This window comes from Eucyclogobius newberryi, unplaced genomic scaffold, assembly GCF_026437365.1.
Source record: "Eucyclogobius newberryi isolate DKJ021-1_F unplaced genomic scaffold, fEucNew1.0.hap1 SCAF_18, whole genome shotgun sequence".
In the NCBI taxonomy this organism is placed as follows: domain Eukaryota; kingdom Metazoa; phylum Chordata; class Actinopteri; order Gobiiformes; family Gobiidae; genus Eucyclogobius; species Eucyclogobius newberryi.
This window is the reverse complement of record NW_027315812.1, coordinates 19,215,494-19,241,291: the sequence shown is the minus strand read 5'-3', so window position 1 is coordinate 19,241,291 and position 25,798 is coordinate 19,215,494. Positions and strand designations below refer to the sequence as shown.

The following is a 25,798-nucleotide window of genomic DNA, read 5'->3' as shown; positions in this document are numbered from 1 at the left end:
TAACTCCAAAGAAAATGACGCCAAAAAAAAAGACAAAAAGGTTCAGGAACAAGATGTGTGAACGCAACTTATGGCTGAATGCACGGTCAATACAATTCCAAATATGAAACGTTCACCCAATCAACCAATAAGTGCCTCAGCATTAAGCCTGACCGCTCAAATTCTCAGCAATGATAAGGTCACTTGAAACAGCAGACCACCACAACAACTATAACAGACTGTGAGGAAGTAGGTGAGATAACGGTGAGGGATGCTCGGCTCGCTCCAGCTCACGTTCACCGACACATGCAAAAGGAGGAGCAGCCACAGCGCCACAACAGACATTCAAAACCTTTGGTCGAGCGAAGCAGTGAAGGCACATCGAAAAAGCTCCTAAATCCTTCTAAAATGGGGCGCGGCGAGCAGGCGGGGCCCACGGTAATTCTGTCAGTGTTGGGAAATGGCCAATTAGCTGAGTTTGTAACTTTAAAGCCAAACTAAAAGGGAAATGACAGGCACATTTCAATTAAAAGTGGGCAATATATTGAAATTTAGATATTAATGTTGTTTTGAAGATATACTCAAATTCTAATGTTAAAAAATGATATAAAAAGAGCTGATTCAATGTTTAAAACAATAAATCAAAAAGGCTTCGTTGTAAACTTTCAAATAAAGCGTATAAGAGGTGATATTACTGATCATTTCATATTTTTCTGATCATAAACCTCAACTAAAAGACGCATTTTTGAACACATTTCTGTTGGATTGACATAACACTGACATTATTTAATCGTCAACATGGCCCACCTCTAATTTCAATGGGGAAAAAAAAGATTCCGTACGCAGTTAAAATAGTACGATCACACACACTAAAGGCTTTTGCTAAGAATAAGGCATAATCCAAATAAATATAGGCTTAAACAGAAAATGTAACTAGCATTTTCTCCTGGTTTGACGTTACCATCATTTACTAGTTTATCATGTGCCCGGTACGTTCATTGCTGCCATTGTTTAGAACCATAAATTGTCTACATTACATTAACCAGCTCACGAGAACGGCCAGAACATACATGAACATCGAACTATCACGTGACGGAGAACAGGCCTCACATCTCCTCCTCTGCACCCTGAACCTCCTCCTCCTCTGCACCCTGAACCTCCTCTGCACTGTCTCCACCCTCACAACTGGGAGCGATATTCCAGATCCCGTATCCACCAACTCTCTCCAAGACTCCCACCATCCGAAGCCACCGCTTTTGTTTCAGAGGGTCAGTTTCCATTCCTCCCGTCGTGAAATCCCCCGACTCTTTCGATAGCTCCAAACTCGCTACAGCTGGAGAACTCATCACTGTCCAGATCGTCGTCATCGCCCGTCCTCCTGAGCCAACGCTGCTTTAGTAAAAAAAAAAAAAAAAAGGTTTGCTCGACTTTGACGTCCCGAAAGTGTCGCCAGAAAGAACCGTATGCGTTCAAAACAGTCCAGCCACTATTCGAAACGTGAAGAATACGTTCTAACCACATCTGCAATTTATTCTACAGAACAGAACCGCAGTGACATAACCTTTAAGCGACCTTTCCCTCAGGCCCCCCTCCGGCCCCCCCCCTCACTGATTGCCTGTTCAGGAGCGATGACATCATGCTCTCGACCGGACAGCCATTTCCCCTTGGCACCACCGGCGTGCGTTTGGACACGGGCTGAACCTTTTCTTATCTCCAGAGGAACGTCCCCTTTGGCAACGCGCGGAGGTCTCATCCGCCGCCTTGAGTGACGGGCGGGGGAGGGGCTCCAAGGGTCTCTCGCACACTGTCGTCACATCTGCGTCTGACCGAGCGGGCGCGTTTTACACAATGGGAAGGGGATCCTGATGCAAAGCGTGACTGGGACCTAGGCCTGACAGAATAGTGTCAATAAATATATTTTGGTCACATGATTTTTATTCAGCATAAGCAGTTAGCAGAGATTGTTGATTGGCGTGTCCACAGCCAGTTAAGACAGACACAAAGAGCTTCAACCATGTCTGAAAATGACTCAAAAAGATGGTGTAAAGACAGTTAAAATCACATCTTAAAAAGAAAATGTTAAAAAGAGTATATATTAACAAAAGAGAAAAACTAAATATAAGTCTAAAAGATTCAGAGGAGGATGGGCTACACATCTGGATCATTTTAAATAGGCGACCAAGAGGTCTGTAGTCTTCTCTCAGGAGTCCATAGTCTGTCTCCTCCTCTCTGTCCGGCGCTCCCATGCCTTTTCCAACCCTCCTCTTGGAATGCTCTCAAATGGGTTTAAAGTCCTGATGATGTGCTAAGTCCTCAGGCTTCAGTTCAAATGTTAGTGTGTGTTTCTCAGTCCACATATTCTTCGGTGTATTTGTAGGGCTTTAGTCCAAGTGTCTGTGACAGAGGGATCAGGAGGCGGCCAGGGCCTTGATCAGGTACAGTTTATCTCCCTGCTCACTGGTGAAGATGGGGGCCTTTTTGTAGTGTTCAACAAGCTCCTCCATAGAGTTGAACTTGCGCTGTCCAATGCAGTAAAGGCTTTCTTTAAGCTGAACTTTGAAATGCTTGTTCTTGCTTTGTGCCTTCAGGGAGATGGAGAAGTCATTGGGCTGCAAAAGATAATCAAACAAAACTAATTAACAAACAGGAAGATGTTGGAAAACAAGAGCAGACTTATAATTTAACAATTACTTTATAAAAAGCTCAAAATGGTCCACAAAGATTGTAATGTAAAAGGCAAAATGTAAAATGTATTCAATAGTATATAATTTAATGAGTGGAAATGTTAATTAACCTTCATTCTCATTATATAATGAGTGAACTTCAGTTCTGATCGTCATGACAATGACAGGTGTAAACAGCTGCTCTTGCATAAGCAGCAGTAGAAAACACAGCTGACACATTCTCAGAGCTGTGAAGGGGAGTGAGTGTTAAGGACGCACCGATGACTCGCTGTCTCTGATGAGGAAGTCCCCCTCGGAGCCCCTCTGGTTCAAGGCCACCTCGGCCTGGTGGCGGGTCACTTTGCCGTAGTACCACTCCTTCCCAGCGAAGCGGCCGGTCCCTGCGGGGGAGATGTAGTCACAGTCGGGGGTGGGGGGTCCGGCAGGGCCTGCTAGGGCATTATGGAAACTGGAGTCCAGCACTGTTACGTAATTTTTAGGCACTAAGCCCAGCTGTCCATCGGCTTTGCGACACTTCCACCACTCCGGGTCGTTTTCAGGCTTCTCCACGACCTCCATCACCTCTCCCTTTTCAAAGTTCAGCTCCTCGTCGTTGCCCGAGCTGAACGGGTACAAGGCCTGGACCGTGTGCAGCACTCTGTTCCCATTGGCTGTGCTGTTGACCACAGCTGCCAGCTTCTCTGTCAGTGACACAGTGGGGTCCCCCAGCCCCCCTGGCCCCCCTCCTGCAGTCCGCTCCACGTCCTCCGTCACGTAGTTGGAAGGGAACCAGCCCGAGTTGCCGCTGTAGCTGCCGCGCCACCAGCCGTCGCTGCACTTCTCCATGACGATGACTCGTGTGCCTTTGACCAGAGACAGCTCGTCCTCCCGCTCGGCTGTGTAGCTGAACTTGACCAGCGCGGGCACGTTCAGGTCGTACAGCCGCTCCCCGTTGTCGTACATGTCAGAGTCGACATTGGAGGCGGTGTCTCTCATGCCGCCCTTTCTGCCCTTCACCTTCCCGATCCCTGCAAGGAAAAAGAAAAAGGAACATGTAAAGCAAGGAAAGTTAATGTGTAGAGCACACTCCGTACACAAGGAACAAAAAAATATTAAAATCGCAAAGACATGACAGAAATCACAAAACAGTTTAGGACATGAAAGAGAAGAGTGCAAAGAAAATATACACAGCTAAACAAAAGTTTTTAGCTTAGATTTGAACATTGCCAGAGTAGACACCGGTCTCACATCTTCAGGAAGACTGTTCCAGATTTTAGTGGCAAAAAACAAACGCAGATTCCCCATGTTTAGTCCTGACTCTGGCACCAGCAGGAGGCCGGTCCATGTTTAGTCCTGACTCTGGGCACCAGCAGGAGGCCAGTCCATGTCTAGTCCTGACTCTGGGCACCAGCAGGAGGCCGGTCCATGTTTAGTCCTGACTCTGACACCAGCAGGAGGCCGGTCCATGTTTAGTCCTGACTCTGGCACCAGCAGGAGGCCGGTCCATGTTTAGTCCTGACTCTGGCACCAGCAGGAGGCCGGTCCATGTTTAGTCCTGACTCTGGCACCAGCAGGAGGCCAGTCCATGTTTAGTCCTGACTCTGGCACCAGCAGGAGGCCGGTCCATGTTTAGTCCTGACTCTGGCACCAGCAGGAGGCCGGTCCATGTTTAGTCCTGACTCTGGGCACCAGCAGGAGGCCGGTACCTGAGGTCTTCAGAGTCAGAGATGGTTCATATGGTACTAACATGTCCAAGATGTACTTTGGTGCTAGGCCATGGAGAGACTTTTACAGAAGCAGAGCTGCTTTAAAGTCTATTCTCTGAGCCACAGGAGCCAGTGCAGAGACCTGAGAACAGGACTAATGTGATACTTCCTGGTTCTAGTCAGGACCCGAGCAGCAGCGTTCTGGATGTACTGCAGCTGTTTTACAGCTCGTTTGGAGAGGCCAGTGAGCAGGCCGTTAAAGTAGTCTAATCTACTGGAGACAAACGCATGGATAAGTCTCTCCAAATCTGGTTTAGACACTATATTTTTGTATATGTATACGATTTGACGTGGTTGTTAAAATTCATGTACAACAACTCATTTTGCTTTGCTCGTTATACTAAGCAGTATTTTACAATAGCTTCAGAATATTTACATAAAAAACGACCAGTATTTTACCACCATGCGTAGATCATGAAAGAACATGAAGCCAAGTTTAGAGTGGGTATTTTCAGTCTGCAAATGTTTCTAATTAAAGCACTAGTGGAGCTGTTACACCCCAAGGATAATTCTACTCAGAAGAAAGGCAATGGTGCAGAGATGAGTACACCAGTTAATTTCAAGTTTGCAAGATGGTCTGTCATTCTGAAGAGTATCCATTTCAAGCCAAAGTGGCTTTCTAACAAAAAGCCCTTGAGCAAAGTTAAATGTGAGCGATGACATCCAAATGACCAGGCCCTCAGGCTTAGACTGGGTATGTTGTAAAAAGCAACCCAAAATGCTACTATTGGTCAAAAGCAGCCGCACAAATTATTAACGTCCTGAAATGTGGAAGAAACGGACAAAAACACCACATTCACTGAGGGTTAGAATAAGTGGGCACGGCTCAGAGCCCTCCACACTACAAGCCAAAATACATTCTTTGGGATTAAGTCTTGGTGCTAAGGAAACAAAAACCAAAGCTTGTGTGGTTAGTAGAGAAAATCAGTGTGATGAAAACTTGTTTACCACAAATCTATAGGACATGGAGTCTCCGCAGCATCAGGGCAGTTCATTTCAGGATCTAAAGCTCACTGCAGGACATCTCTGCGGTTACTGTACACTTCTGACTGGGCCGCCTAATGGGCTTAGCTGCGTTTCACTGCTGCGGATCACACTGCACTAATTACCTGAGCTGCCCTTCCACCTGCAGCCCGACGTGCACCGCAGCTGGAGCCCAAACCACTCACTTCTGACATTCATTTTTTTGGACTGTAAAAACAAACCACATTAAGCCTCACTCTCACTGCCGGCATCACTTTGGCATCACTGTATCACGTTTAAGTTGTGTAAAATGTAAAGTTTCTTGAGGCAGAGTGTGGCAAACAAATCTAGGACTGTTAAAGAAACGATAGAGTAATGACATGAACTGTGCATCAATAAAATTACTAAAAAGGGACGTGATGCGGCACAGGGAAAAGCTCTCAAAAAAAGGGTCTCACGCAAAAAGCTGCATCTTCATGCGCGAAAAGGCAGATTAAACAGTCCGGTCACTCCCGAAAAAGCATATTATGGTCTTATACATGTATTAATAGAGTGTCCAGATGGTACAAAACTCTAACTCTTAAACATTTGACATCTAAACGGCTTCTCTTTAACATTAGTGGCTACATTTGTTGTATTTTTCGTAAATCAAGAGTTCCACAGCCAATCCTCTGTCAGTAAAAACATGTAGTTTGGATCTGAATTCATACTTTGAAGGAAGACATTGACCATTTTTGTGTTGCCAATGATTTAAAGTGTCGCTTATGTTTAATTTATAGTGAAATCTGATGGAAAATTGTGTTTGGGCAATATGACAACGAATGTTCTTCATTTTGCCCAGTCAGACTCACTAACTCACACATGATGTACGCGTTATATTTGGATGAACTCCGCTGCGCTCTAGTAAACAAAACTATTCTTGAACGTTTCTACTTGAGCGTAATCAGGACAAGGCTGTAATTTCTCGTGCAGTTTAATTCTGGTGGCGCTGGCTGGACCCATCACTTAACAGGACTGAGTAAGAGCGGGGGGGGGGAAATACCAGGCCTCGCTCTGCCAGGCTTGTGTGGTCATCGTTTTATTGGTCAAGACTTTCCACTTGGCAGGGCAGTTATGAACAGACACGGCGGTGAAATGGTGCCGTCTAGCAAAACCCAAAAGGAAGTCTGCATGGTCAATCTACACGTGTCGGACACGGGCAAAGTAAAGCCCAGGTTTGTTTACAAGAAAACAAATTATTTTAAATGATAGAACTGAAGCCTCGAATGCAACACAAGCTGAGCAGAGGACCAATCCAAACAGTGTTGCCTTCATATTTACTGTTGTGAAAAGTTAACCTTTAAAGAGAATAGAATATAAAATGGAATATAACTGGTAATATTTAGGGCTGAAATTAAATTCTTTTTTTGCTTAGTTGACTATTTTTTTCTATTTTAAAATACATTTTCAACAACATATTTTACCATTATTATTAGTATTATCTTGTCTTACGCTAGCTGTTTTTATTTTATCTTTATTTTCCCCCTCCATTCCTTATTAAGAAATGAGGTTTTGTCTATAGGAGTTTTTGTTTAAGAGTTTTTATTTATAAGAGTTCTCCTATTAAGAGTATTTTTTAAACTTCTTATAAGTTATGTCATTTTCCTCTGTCTATCTGCATTGCAACCATGAAATTTCACCATGTGTGGCCAATGAAAGGAATATCTTATCTTATAAAAAGGTTGAAATATGGTGATTAAAGGCTTCTAGACAGAATATTCACAGTTAATGAGCAGTATTGATGAAATACATTTTTGAATTACTTTTTTATTTAAGAACGCTTGAGTCTTTGTTTTAAAAGATCGTTTCATATGCGTTTTAGAGTCTGTATTGTCCAGGCAACAATTATGACGATCAAAATACAAACAAACATATTTTAATAGTCACAATTATTCAAATTAATCATAGCTATGTTGTGATTCACGTTTTAAAAAGACGCTGCAGATTAGACAATTCCATTTTTGTGTTTCCTTGGAATGAAATTGCACAACTCGTTTATGATACAGCGTTTGTCACTCAAGCAGGAACTCTTGTGTCACATTACGGAGTATTTCAGCAGACAGAGGGGAGTCTGCTGTGACTCAGGCAGAAGAGAGGACAAATTTCATGGTAGCACCGACAGCCTCCGGTCAGAGCGTTTGACGGTGGAGCCTGTTATTAGTGCCACCGCTGAACATAACTACAGACTGTGCAGGGTGTTAAGAGCTGATCTGAGCGTGGAGTTGAGGCCTCAGGATCTCACACAAAAGACAAAGCATCAGGCTGAACTTTAAAAAGATACAAATGCTACTTAAATTCTGTGTTTTTATTCATTTTTGAGCCACCAATTCAACTTTTTTTCAAACTTTTTTCCACTTGAATAAAAAATAATATACTATCTAATACCATCTAAATATATATATCGCAAAATATTGAAACAGTTTTAATAGATTTGACGTTATCTGTGCGCACATGCATCCTGTCAGTCAGTGATGCAGGAAAAATAGTTTTAAAAAAGCCATGTTTTATCTGTTTGAGCAGACTCCTCTTTATATCCCCTGTGGGAGTGTGCGAACTGCTTCCTGCAGCAGGGACACTGGGGTTTTGCAGAAATAAGTCAGATTGTATGGACCCCGTCACCTTTAACCCTCATAAATCGTTCTGATAATAGTTTTTTTTCTCATCTCGTAAAATTGTTGTTAATTGTCCTATACTTGGTAAACTCAACCTTATTCATTAGAACATGTAGTAAACTGATGCTTGTGGGTAATAAATGGAAATTTAGATCATATTGTGTATATTTTTAAGATATGCTAAATTCGAATATCACATTTATCATTTATATATACACAGTATGTAAAAAAAATAGCTACAAAAAGAGCTGATTAAAAATAAAAATGAAAAAAAGAGTTACGTATGGAAAAATTAAAGTGCAATGTGATATCTCTGCACGTTAATTTACTGGACCTCAACAAAACTCAACTCAAGTATTTTCACGCCAAAAAATATGGTGCTGTATTTTCCGGACTCGCAACGGAGTATAAGTCGCACCAGCCAAAAAATGCATAAGAAAGAAGAAAAAAACATATTTAAGTCGCACTGGAGTATGAAATGCGGTTGCAAGTGTGAAAATAACAAATAACATCACATATAAGTCGCCCCGGAGTACAAGCATAAATACAAGTACCGGTATAAGTCGCACCCCGGCCAAAACTAAGAAAAAAGTCTGGAAAATACGGTAAATAAATGAATATGGAGTCAAACCAGTGCATGATGACAAAGCCAAGCTACAGTGAGGTGCTACAGTGTGAATGACTAAGCAGTCTGGGGCTCAGAAGGCAGACGGAATCACAGTGTCTGATGCACAGCCGCTGTAGCACAATGCTCAATTATGGGACCTTTTAATGCCAGCGCCGCAATCTGCACGTCGAGCACAAATTCAACACTTAACTGTACACTTGCAGTCCTGTCATTATTTGTACACAGCATATGGTCGGGTAGACTCCAGACAGCGCTGCTTTGAGGGAGGCCGTGCTAAAAATAACCCCCCGCCCCCCCCACGCGCACCCCTAACAAGCTGCGCAGAGATAAATCCTCCTCTAACGTTTGAACTTGAGCTATACCTGGACCTAAAGTGGTCTTCTGCCTTGGATGCACATGTGGATTTAAGACAACTCCCCCCCAAACCCACAAACCACTGCACTGCTTGGATATTAAAAGGAGCGGGGCAGAGGATAAGCACGGAAATGTGTCTGTCTTTGGACGCCACATGCTTTTTCCTTTTCGTTCGGGAAGGGAGGAAGGAAATTGTACGGCGTCAACTGCTGGTAAATCACGGCGAACAATGACTCAAGACTCGAGCGTTATCAGGTAAAAATGGCGGCGGCGATCGAGCGAAGCGCAGCAGGAGGAGAAGAAGAAAGTGAAGCCAGTAGAAAAAACGCACAGGAAGCGCTCTTGTTTTTCAGCTGCAGCCCCTGTGAGCTGGCGGCCCGCTCATTGTCCGCCGGGGCCCTCTCGACCCGGCGCTTCCCTCCATTCCGCAGCTCTTCCTCTGTGGACAACAACACCCCGCGTCAGCCAGTCTGACAGCGCCGGCCGCAGGACTGCAGCATCACACTCAAGCACGAGTATTTTTAGAAGGCAAATCGATTCGTTTAGTGGAGGTGGTAATAATAGACGTTCCTCCGTTTTGCTGTTGCGGTCGTCCTGGTTAGATTATTACGTTAGAAAGTGGATAAAGGCATCATAGTAAACTGTCAGTGCCGGAGAATTGTGTGGTCTCACATCGCTGACCGCACTATAGATACAATCAGGCCCAAAAACTGACAAATCATCCTTAATGACACCAACATACCAGGTTATTAAGTAGAATATTGAACAATGTCTGAGTGAACCTGTGATTAGAGGAGGCATTATATATAGTATGTAGGCTTGCATTCTCGCCTCACAGCCAGAGGGTCATGGGTTCTGTGTAGAGTTTGGATGTCCCTAGATGCTCCGGTTTCCCTCATCAACCCAAAACATGCACTACATGTGAAATCCTCCAGCAAAGGTCCTGACCAATAAAGTGTACCTTCATTTTAACCCGATATCAAAATGTAGATAATACTGTGAATGCCAACTTGAAGTGATGTTGCAAAAGGTACAAAAGGTCATATTTCTGTAGTTTTGTGATTCTTTTAACAGATATTTCACATTTATTTGATACTTAAACCTCAACTAACACGTTAAAGACATGTTCTAACACATTTCTGAGTGTTACGAATGTTTGAGTATCATGGATTCATATCAGTCAATATCCCTCGCCACTACCTCAATATTCCACTGCATCTTCTTTATAATAATACTTTCTGTCCGTGTCCATAATGTGTTTCCAGCTGTGAAGGCAAGTGCATATTTCAAAGATTATTACTAAGGTTGGGTGGCCATGACAAAAATGTATATCTTTATGTAATGTCCCCCTGGTAAAAATAATCCGATCATTCCTTATGGCTTAGAAATGTGCTTGTGTACCTGTTGAGGATCAAAACCACACAGAAGTGATAAGATTGCAAACTTAACCACCAAAAAGCAAAGTATAGACACAGTATGGTATAAAGTGATATCTGTATTTTACATATCTTCAAAATCGATCACCCACCTATAATTCTAACTACATAGTTCACTTCTGTCTCAAATACTATGTGACCTACAGAGCCCAGTCATGCTGCACAGCCGTATGTTTTAGTATGAGACATGCACATTAAACATAATGACAGCTGCTCAGGAGGAGTGAGTCAAACTAAAGGCCGGGAGCAGCAGAGACGGTGAAAAAGGAGTTTGTAAACGCACTGCTTCAGTCAGGTGCAAACATATGAAAAGGTGGCAGCACAGGAAGTACTACGAGCACTTCAAAAGCACCCGCCGAGCATCTGGGATGAAACGGAACAGAAAAGAGCAAGATACTCCACTGGGTTCTGCTCAGAGTAGTACTGCAATACTGTACTAGCAACTGTCATGTGTTTGAAACTATAAAGACCAAAAGGCTCTACAATGCTCAGAATAAGTATTGAGCAGGTCAGCGCTTTTCAAGTGAGCTGGTGAAATGACCGCTACACAATTAAAATAAGTGAATCTACAGCAAATCATTGTGATGTATATTGTATCGATACAATGAAGAGACACTTGCACATGGCCTCTGATCTCCCCACCACCTCAGTCAATCCAGATGAACATGGTTTCCATCTTGCTTGTGTTACTGTACAGCTCAGATTCAGCAGTGACACATTATGTCAGCAAGTAGCAATTTTACATGTTACAGCTGCTCATAGTATCTCAGTAATACAATGTGGTAACTTAAAATCAGCAAAAGCTGCTTAAAACCACAATAAAACTTTTCAAATGTAAAAATCCCAATTAAAGTGTAGTGAGATGAGCCGTTATAAAGCGGACACTGCAATGCTCTTTCCTCACTACACACTTGTGCAAACATCTTGAGCCAAATTACAGGCGAGTGTCTGGCCTTGAAGAAACAAATACAACAGTGACGGAGGCTGCCATTAGACCCAACAGACAGAGCCAGCACAATGATTCAACTTCCTCTTCTCTTCACTTCCTCTCGGGCCTGCACTCCGCTACAGCTCGCACAGAAATGTGGCTCAAATTAGAGTTTCCGCTCGCTGGGGTGGCTCTGAAACAGGAAAACACAGGGAGGGAACCACACGGCGCTCTCTTTACACGAGTAAAGGTCTTTATTAGCCCAGCTCCACTTCTACGAGGATCTTCTGACCTCATTAAAACTATGGGACTCACTTTAGGGCTGCTCAAAGCAGAGCGGGACACGAGTGATCCCAGTGGTGGAAGACAGACTGAGATAGCACTCAACAGTTACAAGGTGCGATTACAGCGTGGACGTGTGTGTCAGACCTTCTGAAAAAGTGTGTCGGTGTGTCTATAAAGTGTCCACAGGCCGCAGAGCTGCAGGGACACCGACATTCCTCTGATAAGAGACTGAGGTGAAGGAGATGAGAACCCGGGTCCATCAATCAGTACAGAGCCTTTCCTCCTCGCAGCACAATGCCTACAGTGTTCTCAGGAGCCCGCGGCACGGCCACTGTAGCTCATGACACGGGGGGGGGCCCGGCTCGCCCTCAGGGTTAGCATAAAGGAAAACAGACTTGGGCTATGTCTCCACATATTCACATCAGGGTAGAAGTCTTAAAGCATGATAATGTAATCCACTGAGTCGCAGCCCATGGGCCCACTCACCAGAACAAATGCTGGAGAAATGGATTTGTGTGTGCACTGGCTGTGAGCTGAGGAGAGACAGGATTGCTGAGGCAATTACAGGCTTCAGTTCAGCAGAAGGCTTTCAAAGCATATCCACCCAGGGCTGCAGCCGCTCAAACTCCAAAACCTACAACAAGCCTCCTTCACTCGCTGCCATTACAAGCTGCTAGCACAAAATTAACCATCTGATCTAAAAATGCCACAATCTACTGGCCCACAAATGCTGAGACTTTAGAAAAACCAGTCGGAAAGAAAATCAAAGGCAAGGGAAGAAAAAAAAAAAGTGACACCCACTCCATTGCAAAGGAGCCAAAATAGCCTGGCTCCAACTTGAGACAAAGACGCTTGAAAACCACTTGTAACACGCCAAACAGTTACTACAACTTCACACCGAGGAGCTAGTCAGAAGGAGGAATGTGTAAAACTCACGAAAGAAGTGTTTGAAAAGGTTAGCCATGTCCATTTTGGGCTCGCCGCCTCTCCCTGTGTCCCGGCCCCAGCGCTCTTCCCACTGCAGCTGTGGAGTTATTCCATGTGAACACCCAAAGAGCTGGGCGGATAGCGGATAGCAGGGCAGCCCACTCAGCACCATGTGACCCCTGTGGACCAATCACAGCACGGGATAAAGAGGCCTCTAGCCCAGCTCTTGAAGGAGAGGCCTCATGGAGAAGGGAGGGGGTTGAACTCAGACCGGGGCAGGGGAAGACAGATGAAAGAAAGGAGATATGGTGAAAGTGAAGCTAGCTCCACATTTCCCGAGCAGGCCTCTGTGTGAAAAGGGAGCAAACAAGAGTAGAGCGATTTGGGAGGATTTGTAGAGTGAGTCACTGTGTACATAAGAACACATGACTGCAGTTGTTTGTAGAGACGTACTCATAACTTTGCAACAAGAACCATGAAACTAGAATCCTTTAGCAGCAGACGGGCCCTGGACAAGCACCAAGCAACATAAACAAAGTCCTCCCAACTGAACTGCAACGCATCTCACCCCCCCACATCCGCCCAGTGACATCGACTACTGCCATTACAATCACTATGTGCTATCAGAAAATACAGGAGAGTACTTGGGGTAATCTTGGAAAGAAGCGCTTTTATGACGTGAATCAGATCTGAGCTCCTGTTTTATGGCACGGGTCTGACACTTGAGCCTGTGCGTTTGCGCCGCAGCTGTTCACCTGCAGTTATTTGATCAATGTGTAGCGACAGGTGCAAAGGTGTTGTAACACTCATACTAACGCCACACTGCGAGCCATACACACAACACTCTGCTGATAAGACATGCAGGCAAAGCAAACACAGGGAAGTGCTTACAGCAGCATCATATATATATATATATATATATATATATATATATATATATATATATATATATATATATATATATATATATATATATATATATATATATATATATATATATATATATATATATATATATATATATATATATATATATATATATATATATATATATATATATATATATATATATATACACAGAATCTATGTGGCCAACTTGTAAAAAAGGCTGAGCTGTAGATTTGACAGTAAAGTCAAGCCAAATGATTGTGTGGTGAGATCTGGCCGTGTTCCAGAGAAGCTGGTGGTCAGAGCGAGACTCGCAAATGATGCTGAATATCTGTCATCAGAGAGAATTAAGCAAAGACAAATGGCAACTTTGGCTCACAAACTGCAAGCTCCGTTTGGCTCAGAGCGCTCCTGGCACACGGCTCAGCACAGAAATATTACTGCTATGCCAACAGCGGAGTGTACATTGTATTAAGAGTAGTTAACTGAAAGGTCATGGGGAAATCCTCAGCTTGGACTGGCCACATACCAACACGATGAACTAAAGGCAAATGCACTCACACCTTCTCTTACGTATAAAGAAGAAATACCAAAAACTGATAGAAGATTCAAGACTTCGACTAAACTAAAGCAAAACTTCTTCCCGAGTGAATTAGACATCACAATATCGCCAGCAACACAGCTTAAACTCCACTTCCGATTGCGTTAAACACGGTAGGAGAAGCTATATCACTTGTGAACGTGTTGTTGGCAGACTGGCGGCGGCTAGTGCGGGGCAAGTGGCAGCAGCAGCAGCAGCAGCAGCGAGGAGCTAACGCTACCTTGAATCAAAGTCAGCTGCTCCGCGGGAGCAGCTGACTTGCTAACCACCTTTGCCACCGTGCAGCACTCTTGCCTCCCAAGAAGGAGATCATGGGTTCGATTCCTGGACCAGACCAACATCACATGATCTCTCTGGGTGGAGTTTGCATGTTCTCCCCGTGTTACCGTGGGTTCTCTGGCTTCCTCCCACCATCCAAAGACATGCATGTGTTAGGTAAAAATTGGTAACTCTAAATTGGCCTTAGTGAATGAATGTGAGAGTGAACTGTCTGTAATGTCTATGTCTCTGTGTTGGCCCTGCGACGAGTTGGCCACTGTCCAGGGTGTACCCCGCCTAAGGCCCGAAGTCACTGGGATAGGCTCCAGTCATCCGTGACCCCGAAAGGGAACAAGCGGTAGAAAATGGATGGATGGACGGTAGGAGAAGCTTTTTAGCATGCCATCAGATTAGCCAAGTCTCAACTGCTCATTCTTACCCAGTGTGTCTTTGAGATTCTTGACAATCGAGGCTTTCCTGGCGCTGTTTTTCCTCTCCACATAGTTGGAGGGCACAAAGCCCGTTTTGTTGGTGGCATTTCGGACCATCCACCAGGACTTGGAGTCGTCCAGGAGCCAGAGGCGCTCGTTCTTTTTGATGTCCAGCTCCTGGTCCTGCTGGGCCATGTAGTCGAACTTGGCGATCACGATCACCTCTTCCGTCATCTTGGACTGGGAGCACTGGGAGAGGAAACATGGCGGAGTCAGAGAAAAGAGCAACAGAAATATAATCTTTTGTGTTTGCAGTCCATTCCCCTTTTACGTGATATTTGAGCTTCACGCACAACATTTACAGGTACATTTAAGTGACTTTGTGATGGATCGCCAGAGGGCTACACAACATAATGTATGTATATCCCAATATCAACTCAATATCATATATTGTAACAAACTAAAAATATTGCAGTAACACCAAGGTTCTCCATCTGACAGAATACTACAGAATAGTAAAAAAGGCACGTTTTATTTATCATTTTCCTAAAGTTCTAAATTCGCCTTGATTTAGTCCGGTTTGGTCAGTTTTAAGGTTGTGTGTGAACTGGATAAACACATTTACCCTTTAAACTTTTGTCCAGTTCAATTGTCATTTGCTATAGAGTCCGACTAGTACGTGTCAATATAGTAGGAGGAAAATAAATAAATACATCAAACCATAATACCTTAATAGCTTGAGAAACAACATTATTAAGCAGCGATTAAAGTCAAATCCTCCAGTGCACCTCGAGTCTGGGATAAGCAAAAGACAATGATGGGGCCCCCCAGACTTGATTTCAGTGTGTTCTGTTGTTATTGTTGTTTTTTAACACACAGTGAAGGCATTATCTGCTCTTTATAAGTACATTCTGAAAGTACGTGTTGTTGTTGTTGTTGTTGTTTTATGGCGGTTGGCATCCAAGTGTTGCATTACCGCCAGACTTGTGGGAAGAGCGAGCTGTACCTGTTCTGCATCAAAGCTGAGAACTCCCGGGGCTTTTAAATTCCTCCACTGACCTAAGCGTGAGAGAATGGATCTTGGTTATAAACGAGTCATTCATAGACGAACACAATACAAAGGTAAAACTCTCTCTGTCTCACGATATAATCTTCTCCCACTACAGTTTAGTACAGTTTATAATAATGGCAGTTTGAAGACAAATGTCAGTGTTTTGTCTCAACACTGGAGCTTTGCCAGAGAGTTTGCGTCCATGTTTTCAGGAATCAGCAGAAGGGAAGTTTCCTCAGCAGCTGTCCAAGTTCCAACTATTGTCTATTGTGTCACAGAAATAAAGCTAATCGCACAACACACGTCAACAAGTCCAGACTGTGTAAAGGCACCAAAAAAACTGCATTTGACAACTAACAGTCAATATTGAGTCATTTCAAAGACAGAAACGTACAGTATCAAAGTCAAGTGCAAGAAAAAGCATGCACAAGTGTCACCTACATTTTAATATATATTGTATAAAAGTCTGCAACAGCAAATAATGTTCAGTTTGATTGATCTAGCATATATTTCCCCGTTACAGCCATAATAGACCTACAACAGTGGCGTGACAGAAATGCCACTTTGTAATAAGAGGAAGAATAGGAATAGGAATAAGAATAAATTGGAATAAGAATAAAAATCAAAAATAAAATATGAACACAAATAAATTCAAAAAAATATTTAAAAAAGAAAATAATTATAAAAATGAAGACAAAGAAAAGAATAAGAATGTTTTATTCAGTGCACTGCAGCAGATCTCTCTCACACTTGTGAAGGGGTCAGACAGAGATTACGGCTAATTGCAAACGCTAACGAGAAGAGACGCATTAACATCCACTGTGCACAATAATAATGATTGGAAAAGGTTGTGAGGAGTGGAATCAGAACTTAAAACTATAACAGGTTAGTACAAATATAGATTCCACCATTGAGTATTTTGTCAATAGTATCATCAAATATAACGTAAATGTTTATTGTTACTGCACATTTTCTTTTATATCCTGACCTGCCTCAAATTACAAACATTTACAACTATCAAAAAGGGCAGTTAAAATGTAATTAATCCAACAAGCGACATCTACACTCTAAACATGAATGAGAGAAACATTTGTGCTTCCAACTCCGATCATTTGGACAACACGGCGAGACTGAGGTGTATTCCCTGTGAGTTAAGAGCGTCTGCTGATCACATGGATCACACTATTAATAACACAAGATCTGCTCTGAAAACCCGTCTGACAAAAAGCGCATTCATTTCTCTTGGTCTTGTGACCCGTGCGGCCGCGAGCGCTGGAGGTTTAGACCGCGCTGAGAGGCTCCGGCGGCTCGGCCTCGGCCCACTCTGATGTCATGAGAGTGGGACGCGCCGCTTCACCTTCTGCTCAACTCCAAAAGGACCAGACACTGACCTCATTGATCGAAGGCTCTCGGGTTTTTATTGAAGGACCAGTGTGAGTTTCACCGGCAGCTGCCCCAGATAGGGCCCGAACATGAGCTGAGGCAAACAGAAGGAGCAGAGGGCGTGATAAGGCGGGATGTGCTAAATAAACAAAACAATAAAGGATACGGTGCGTCCTGGCACTGGCACGAGGAGACCAAGTACGGCAAAGGATTTCATGTTCAGATTTGTGGGCATCAAGTTGTACCTGATCAAACTGGGTGATTTCCCTTCATTTTGTTGTGGAGACAAGACAATATAAGACGAATGCAGAAGTTGACTCGTTTCACGTAATCATTTCACAAGACCGGATATTATAGATAAGATGAGTAGTATCACTTCCCAATTTCTCTTTTTTTTATTTCTGACGTCTCTGCTTTTTGTAACCCGTTTCACAAGTGATGCAACTCGCCAGCATTAAGCCTTTTTTCCCTCTCATGTGCACAATCCTGTGGCAATTTTGTCTCATGAGATCTTGTCCCATCCCAATAAAATACTGCCAAATGACCCACAAAGTGTAGAAATCACATTCATACTCTTATTTAGAACATAACTGTCTTGCATAGTTTTTAAATCTGCTTTTTTTTCTTTACTTTTTTGTGGCATTTTTGGTGGCACAAATCTAAACTAGACGGTCAATTTGAGCAGGTAACAATATTATGAACCCATCTTGATCTTTCAGAAGCAGTACAACATTGACCTCATTGTAGTGCCGTAAAATAGTATTACATTGATATGATTATGTATAAAGGAGGTAAAGGAGACAGGAGTTCATATAGGACTAATACATTAATGTACTCTGGTGGTCCCAAGAGTCTCTAAAAACCACAGTAGGAGGTAGAATGTTTACCAAGCTACTGTCCATGTTAAAGAGTCTTTGAAATCGCTTATGGTCAGGACAGTTAGAAAAATGGCAGCTTGAGCACTATCCTCTGCTAAAGACTACTTATTCCATCAACAATATTTCATATTTCTCCTCCTTCCCCTCCTCTCGAGGTGTGAGACTGTATCAGACACTGCTGATGCTGACCTGTAGCTCCGGATGCTCCTCCACTGCCTGGAGGAATGTTCTCTACTCTAGATGAACAGCTCTTCATCTGCCTGGATGTGATGTCTCTCTAGGTGAACCCCCCGCTCTCCTCTCGAGTGGTTCTAGCCCCTCAGACAATCTGTAAATTGAAGCATGTGCGTGGGAGTGGGATCTCTCCTTCACTGTGCTTCTCCCGAGGTTTCTACTTTCTCCCTAAGGGTTTTGTAGATTTCCCTTGCAGAGAAGGAGGCTCTAATGACAGGCCATTCTAGGACATTTGCTTATTTTTCACTGTCACCTTTCGAGGCGACTGCTGTTGTGATTTTGGGCGTTACAAAAAATTTAAAAATGTATGTTCTGTTCATAAAAAGTAGGTTTGAAATCTGAGACAGTCCTGAGCCTTTTCCACATTATAATTGTTCGCTATTGTTAAAACGCCAGTGTGATTGGAGTTTTACCGTTTGATAACGCATAATGGCACAGATAAGTGCTACAAGTTACACAACATAATGGAAAGTGGCTGTCAGCACTTAAAAGGTTGCTACAGCAGACAGAGGACGCTGGCTTTGGAGTGTGACGTGGCTCGATATCACTGCATGCCATTACTTGTTCTTTCCATCTTTTATTTAATTAACTAATATCCAGTGGAAGCAATGTTTGGGCCTGGAATATCAACACAATTATATCCAAGTGCTGCCTCTAACGCAATAACAAAAGCCACCATGTCCTCTCATCTCTCCACTCCCAGGGCGGGGCTCGATAATACAATCTGTCTCCACTTACAGCATTACTCAATCACGGCCCGCTATGACGCTTTCCCCCCGCTTTCCCTCCAAACGTTTAGCGACAGAAGCCTTCTCGTCTTTCTTTACCGCCGGATTTTCAGCGCGACACCCCGATCCCAAACCCGGACCCCGACCCCCCACGTCTCGAGTGGCGGGTTATAGTGGCGGTGAATTACAAGGTGCAGATGTAAAAGGGAGGATCAGAGCTGGAGTGACAGATGCTGCAGCGGATCTGGCAGCTGCAGATCGAGCTGGGGCCCTTTGCAGCGCCGAGGCTCTAAACAGGAGGTCAGAGGGGTCAACCCGCTCACATTTTGTCTCATTCACATCGAGGCCTGGGCCATTGTTCCACTGATAAACACTATTGACAAAAAAATAAAACACACACGTGGCATGCTTCTGGTTTGTCTGTTGGAAGCCCAGTAAAAAAACTGCACCAAAATAATAAATAACGGAGGAACTTTCAATGCTAATACTATTTTTTTCAGATTCAGAACTGCTGGATTTTTTTTTACTCGGCAGCAATGAGTGAAAATGTTAGGAGGAAACTTCCACGTTGGTGTCATCCATTATTTCTACAGTTTGAGCAGTCACTATTGAAGCCCGAAATCGAATCAAACCGACTCCACAGACACGAGTGTCACGGCAAATGTATGTTTGCAAACTGGGCAGCTGGAGCGGTAAATTGGGTATAAATATTAAATATCCTCTAGTGCGCACACTGCAGCCAAAAGGAATACACTGTAAATCATAAAGTCTGTTCAGGATCTAAGGTTAGGGGTGAGGCGAGACACGAGATTGGGTCCATCAGAAAAAGACAAGATGAGATTTTGGTATTTTTGGTGATGATTCAGTCTGTTTACCATTTTAAACTATTAAGCAACAATTTATTTTGTTGGGACAGGAGTGTTTTGTTTACCTGCTTTACATGTTAGCCGAAACATGTAAAGCAGGTAAACAAAACACAACAGATTTTGACATAATTAATACATAAATGACCCCCCTCAGTTTACATTTAAGTCTTAGAATGACAGCAAAAATAAATTGAAGGTCGTAAAAACGTGGTGCAATTTTCAAAGAGCTACAACTCGGGGCTTAAAAGAACCATGTGGAATATTTAGATTTTTATTTCAGGAACAAGACCGATCTGTGTCCCCAGATGCACACAGAACAGATAGAATATATCTAAACAATTGTAATGTGGATTTTTTTCGTCACAATAAAAACGTTGGATTTTTGTTGATGTTTTGTTTCTGAAGATTATCCAATCAGAAAACAGCCTCAGCCTCATGAGTCTCTCTTTGAGTTGCTGGTTTCAAAGCTGAAATGCAGTTAGTTTAAACCTCTGCTGCTGCTGTGACTGGTCACTACCTAAAGCCCAGCTCACACAGTGCTAGTGCAGCCTCTGCAGCTCAGTGAGCCTGTATTCTGGAGGAGAAGGAGGTGAACATGAGGCCTGTCCATGAGCTGAGGAGAAACAACTGAATGTGTGAACACAGGTTCAGTTGTGACTGTAGTTCTTTTAAAGCCGTATGAGCACAGGCCACATACAGTCCCTTTAACACTGTTTTTACTGTGCAACAGATGAAGAAAAGCTCACATCATTGTTCTCCACAGGTGAACAATCTCGTGGCTGTTTGACCTTGCGAGTCATTGTGGCACGAGCTCTCGTCCCATTTCTAGATCTGAATGTGTTCTGTTGCCTCAGCCAGCAAACCATTTCTTACACAGCTGGTACTATTAGGGCAACACCAAAACAACAGAGTTGTAAGCAGACGAATCAAATATAAAACAGGATGTGAAACTAAATTAAAATAATTCAGTGTCAACGCAGAAGTCGCAGTAAAGAATAATAGTTAAATAACTTATCAGGAACCTGTCCTGTAAAGTGCCCACACTGGTCACAACTGTTTCCCACCAGCCCAGATGTGGCCTTGTTATCAGTGCATGTCAAACAATCACAAGTGCTTTTTTCAAAAGGCCCTATCTGTCCATCAGTAAAGATCATGACGAACCGCAAACCGCAACAACTGCACTTTGGAAGTGTGATTAAGATACAGAGTGCAACAGTGTCAAGCTCTTTAAAGTCACTATGAAACACCTTGTGACACTTCACCACATCCTGCCGACTACAGATGCTGCCAAGAGCTGTAGAAGCATGTCAGGGAAACGTGTTCTTGTGCGGAGCGCTCCTAGTGGTGTAAGTGTGGTAATGTGGTCATTTTGGGGGTTGGCTTAGGTAGTGAGTTATCTAAAGTCTGGTTTTGATATTAGAGCAAGGACAAAAGACTTGAGAGTTAGCTGCGGCTTATCTTAAAGTTCAAAATCTATTTCAGTTCCACATTTAGCCTGTCGTCAACTCTAGACATGCCCTTTGCATTGACTAATAGACAAAAAGGTGGTGTGGTGTGGCGACCTCTCAAAAGTATTTAGCATGTCTCTGACCTGACCATTCATCTGATACAAACTTTACTGAAAGACCACAGGCTCACAATGCATATCGAAAACTACCAGTAAATTATGAAATTGTATGTGAAAAGGCAGAAGGCTTTCTCCAAATCCTTCATAGCACAAAATAGTTAGTGAATCAATACAAATTGATAGTCATCAATGTCTTGGTTTTAGAAAAATATTTAAAAAAAAATATTGCTTTTAGATATGCGCAATACATTGGAAAAAGTAGGATTCTGATCAGAGTGCACATTTACAACTCAAGGGAAATTAATAATTGAGAGACTTTAAAAAACTATATTTAGTTTTTTTGCAGAGGAAATTCTACCAAATAATTGCAGCCTTTGCCATAAGAAAATTGCGCCAACTCCAATTGCGTATCCGGTTGTGATGTATTCTTCAGCCCAACTATTGACCGATTAATCGATTAAAGGCCTAGTAGAGGAGTAATTCTAAAACTTGTCATGACAAAGGCCTCCACTTTTAAAAAATAACAACAAATAAGGCTTTAAAAGTGCCATTTGACAAGTTAGTAAAAAAAATAATCTTGAAAAGAAGGAACACAGTGTAGGACTTAATCACATAATGGTCTTAACTTGGAAAAAAACTAAAATTATCAAGCCAAAACCAAAAACAGAACTAAAACAGGCAAAAAACCTGGCATAATAAGACAAAGCATTGGCAAGTAAACCACAAACAAGTTTTCAACTACAAAGCGTATTGAAGGAGCGCTCCACAGTCGGCATAAACACTCAAAAACAAAAACGCAGTTGAACACAGTCTTCTCGGTGGAACTACTGTGGTGAGCTGCGTCGTATCGCGGGGCAGGATTTGTGTGGACTGGGACCGCACCAGCATGAGCTCACAGTGGCAGACAGAGTAACCTAATCCCCGGGACAGCCTGCTAAAATCACAGGGCTCCGCTGCCTTCTGGAATGTGCGCGCTAGGCTGGAGCCCTGGAGCCGCGCAGCACAACCCCGTCATACCCCCCGGAAACGCCACATCGTGTCGCTTTCATTTTCACATCGGCCCAGGAAAAAAACCCAGAGAGCTCGCCCAGTCGCCGGCCGTCCCAGATTCTCTCAGAACAGAACGACAGCGCAGCAGCGAGGGGTCATGGGAGACTTGGCCGGCCAGCTGTAGGACAGGAAGTGCAGACACCAGGGCGAGTAAAGGATGGGAAAGTGATGCAATATGACAGAGCTTGACCCCAGGAGTTCAGGAGAGTGCAGGACACAAGTTATACCAGTAAATGTGTTTGAATGTCTACAAAATACTGCCGAGGAGGATTGTTACCGGTAGTTTAAAATGCCATAAAAAACAGTTAAAGAGAGAAGTGTGCAGGCACTCGTGACAGTATTTGGTTAGGCGCGTCGAGGGATCGCCCACGGCACTTGAGAATTGCCGAAAATAGCTCAGCAGCTTGTGTCTTTTGAGAACTGAATTGATTTACTCTCATTGGAAAGATTATAACAGTTGTGAACGTTTCCTTCAAACTGGGGTTTTTAAACAGACAAATCCAACTGAACTTTAAGAATCAATAAAAGCACAATATAAACACTTTTCAGTTAATAATAATTCAGAAAAGTATAATACAAGACAAGTGTTCAGTTTACTCTCACACAAAATGTTTTGCATTTTGTCATTTCAGCAAATATGACATTTCAGGCTTTTTGTGAAACTTGGTAACGTTTACATTCTGATTATTATCGGATTTTTAGATCTTAAAAGCTAATTTAAAAGGATATGCAAACAAAGGCACCATAATCAGAAAGAAATTACATGTATTTGCCGTTTATGTATCCGTTTTTCATGTAATAAAATATGTTTTGCTCCAGTACAGCTAGAGTATATTGTAAAAGTAGCTATTCGGGTAAAAATGCAACCAGTGTGTGCTCTCTGCATCACATTATAGGACATTTCATTCTCTGAAAAGCAAGACGTGCACTGTTAGATTGCTAGTTGTCGTTAGTTGACCGGCAAAACTCGCTCTGGTTTTTGAAAGTTGTGGAAAAATGCTCGACAAACTCATCGCGGTGAATAATTCTGATGCTCTGTAGGCATTTGGCTGGAAGAGTTTCACATGAATTGGTTCCGTTTAGGACAGTAAAAATCAGGTACAGCTTTACATTAAGTCACACTTTTTCTTTGATTCCAGTGCTATATTTAGGAGGACTGGTCAAAGCAAAGTCAAAAGCGAAGTAAACAGTACTGAGCTGGTTAAACTGAGCTTCAAGTCTAGTGCACTAATGTCCGTAAAGTCTAATTGAATGAGTCTCGAACGAGCCCTTAGCAGAAGCCCTGGAGGAGGAAAACTGACATCCTATCGGTTACAAGAAACCCAATAGAAGATAATGGCTCTCTGGGAGAAAGGATCCATTTCTCGAGACACCACCTACCTACTTCAGCAGGGCGCACACATCCACAGGCGCTGGTCGCTGCAGTCGTAGTCGTGGATGGGTGGTCTATTTACTCGCAGCTACTGGTCCAATCACAGCCACATCCAAGACATCTGAAATAAAAAGGCAAAAAAAATAAGAATTTCAGAGATTGCCTCAAGAACTCGGCCCACTCGCTGGGATTTCCCCAAAGAAAGCAGAAGAATGAATGACACTACCTCTGAGACATTAAATTATCTGGAAACATGTTCTTAAAAAGTACTTGAAGCCTGACCAAGCAGTAAAAATATGTACTTGGCGTGCAAATTTTGGAAAAAAGAGCCAGGCGGCAGTTAATCCGGCCAATCATTTGTAAAACAGATAATAATCTCAGAATGGTGAAATGGATACGTTGACTTCCTGTTCATCCTGACAAATATGAGCCCTTGGGTGATGCTGTCAATGGGGTTGAACAAGCCACTTGGGACACAGATTTGAGGGCGACACATGCTGGGACTCGCACACAGACAATTTCAGGCACAAGATATTTTCATATTTGTTGTGCCAAAATACAAAAGGTACATCAACACAAGATATTCGATAGCAGAAAGAAAAACAAAACATTACGCAAAAGAAGTGTAGGAATCTAGGATTTTTTTAAAAGACATCCTCATTTTAAAAACCCACAGCCACATGGGGAAATACACAATGAACAAATTAAACACGCGTGAAGCTTCTATTTTCTGCAAAAGGGGAAGTAAAACATGTGTTCTAAAACAGAAAATAATCTAACCGCACTGAGATTCAGTGTAGTGTTGTCTACTTCATAAAAACCTGCATTTTCACTTTGATTTGATTGTAAAAAGTACCATTATCTGACAATTTAAACATTTCCCACTGTATTTTGGTAGGACAGGTCTGGTTAGGGGAAGTCTAAAAGGCCACAAAGTCAAACAAGGACAACATTACCTTCATGTGGCCATATACAGTAACAAACAGGACACTTTTTTGCAAAACTATTACTAAAGACATCTAGTCCTCCCTCTCACTCCCTTGTAGAAAAATACCACTGGAGGCCAAATGTCAGTCCTTTGTCACCTCCCTGACTCCTTCATGATGGAAGATGTCTGTCAGGGGAGACACTGGAGCACAGATTCAGCTGCAACACATGCAACAAGTAACACTAGTAACAAACTATATAGTGACACGGATCTGTCCATTTACAGCTGAATTACAGAGGACACTTTAATGTAAGATAGTGTGTAGTGGCAGGCTGCAGTAGTAGTGCTTCTGCTGCTTGTGTACTGAAGCACAGGAGCTCGTGGGAAATGGCTTCGGTACCAAACACTGTAGTAAAAGAGTGTGCCACAGCTCCATTATCATGAACAAAGACAAACACGCCAGTTAAACGTGCTAAACCTTAAACTGACAGTGTCTTAAGCCTGACACGCTGGCTGACCAGGAGCAGCACTAACACAGATTTGTTCACACAGTGATAACGGAGTCATATGGAGAATCCCGTTAGCTGCTGCTGGAGAAGTGTTAGCCATGTTGGGCTCAACAAATGCTTTTTGTTAGCGGTTTTTCGACGTGAATTAAAAGGATAGAGGGGGAGGTTTGAAGCTCAGAGGGAAAATGTCGCTGTGCTGGCCCGTTCCTCACCAGAGCAGACCCAGAGACAGACATACCACGTCTTACCTGCTTTGAGGGAGTCAGTTTTCTTTTCTCCGATAGAAATAACGAATGTGTAGAAATGCCACAGAAGGAGATGATGTGCCGACGACATTTAGAATCACAGCGGGGAGCAGAAGTGTTTGTCTCAGGTGCTAGCACAGCGGAAGAAAGCTTTTTCCCCGATTGAGTGGCATTTCTGTATCAGATCAGAGCATGTCACTCTGTGGAGCCGCTAGCCCAGGCTAATGCT

The 25,798-nt window shown here is 43.0% G+C and overlaps 1 protein-coding gene across 3 annotated transcripts; it reads right to left on the bottom strand.

The window, feature by feature from the left end:
* Positions 1-1,896: 1,896 nt before the first annotated feature.
* Positions 1,897-25,798, bottom strand: nck1b (NCK adaptor protein 1b). Of its 3 annotated transcripts, none has more exons than XM_072450901.1 (6): positions 25,573-25,798; positions 23,896-24,008; positions 15,765-15,817; positions 14,767-15,007; positions 2,922-3,670; positions 1,897-2,588 (listed from the first exon to the last, which is right to left on the bottom strand). In XM_072450901.1, the coding sequence occupies exons 4-6, from the start codon at positions 14,990-14,992 to the stop codon at positions 2,388-2,390; spliced, it is 1,176 nt and encodes a 391-aa protein (XP_072307002.1). In that variant the 5' UTR covers positions 14,993-15,007; positions 15,765-15,817; positions 23,896-24,008; positions 25,573-25,798; the 3' UTR covers positions 1,897-2,387. The 3 variants fall into 3 exon arrangements, with proteins under 3 accessions (XP_072307002.1, XP_072307003.1, XP_072307004.1); XM_072450902.1 differs by having other exon boundaries at positions 23,900-24,008; XM_072450903.1 differs by lacking the exons at positions 14,767-15,007; positions 15,765-15,817; positions 23,896-24,008; positions 25,573-25,798 and adding an exon at positions 12,590-12,741.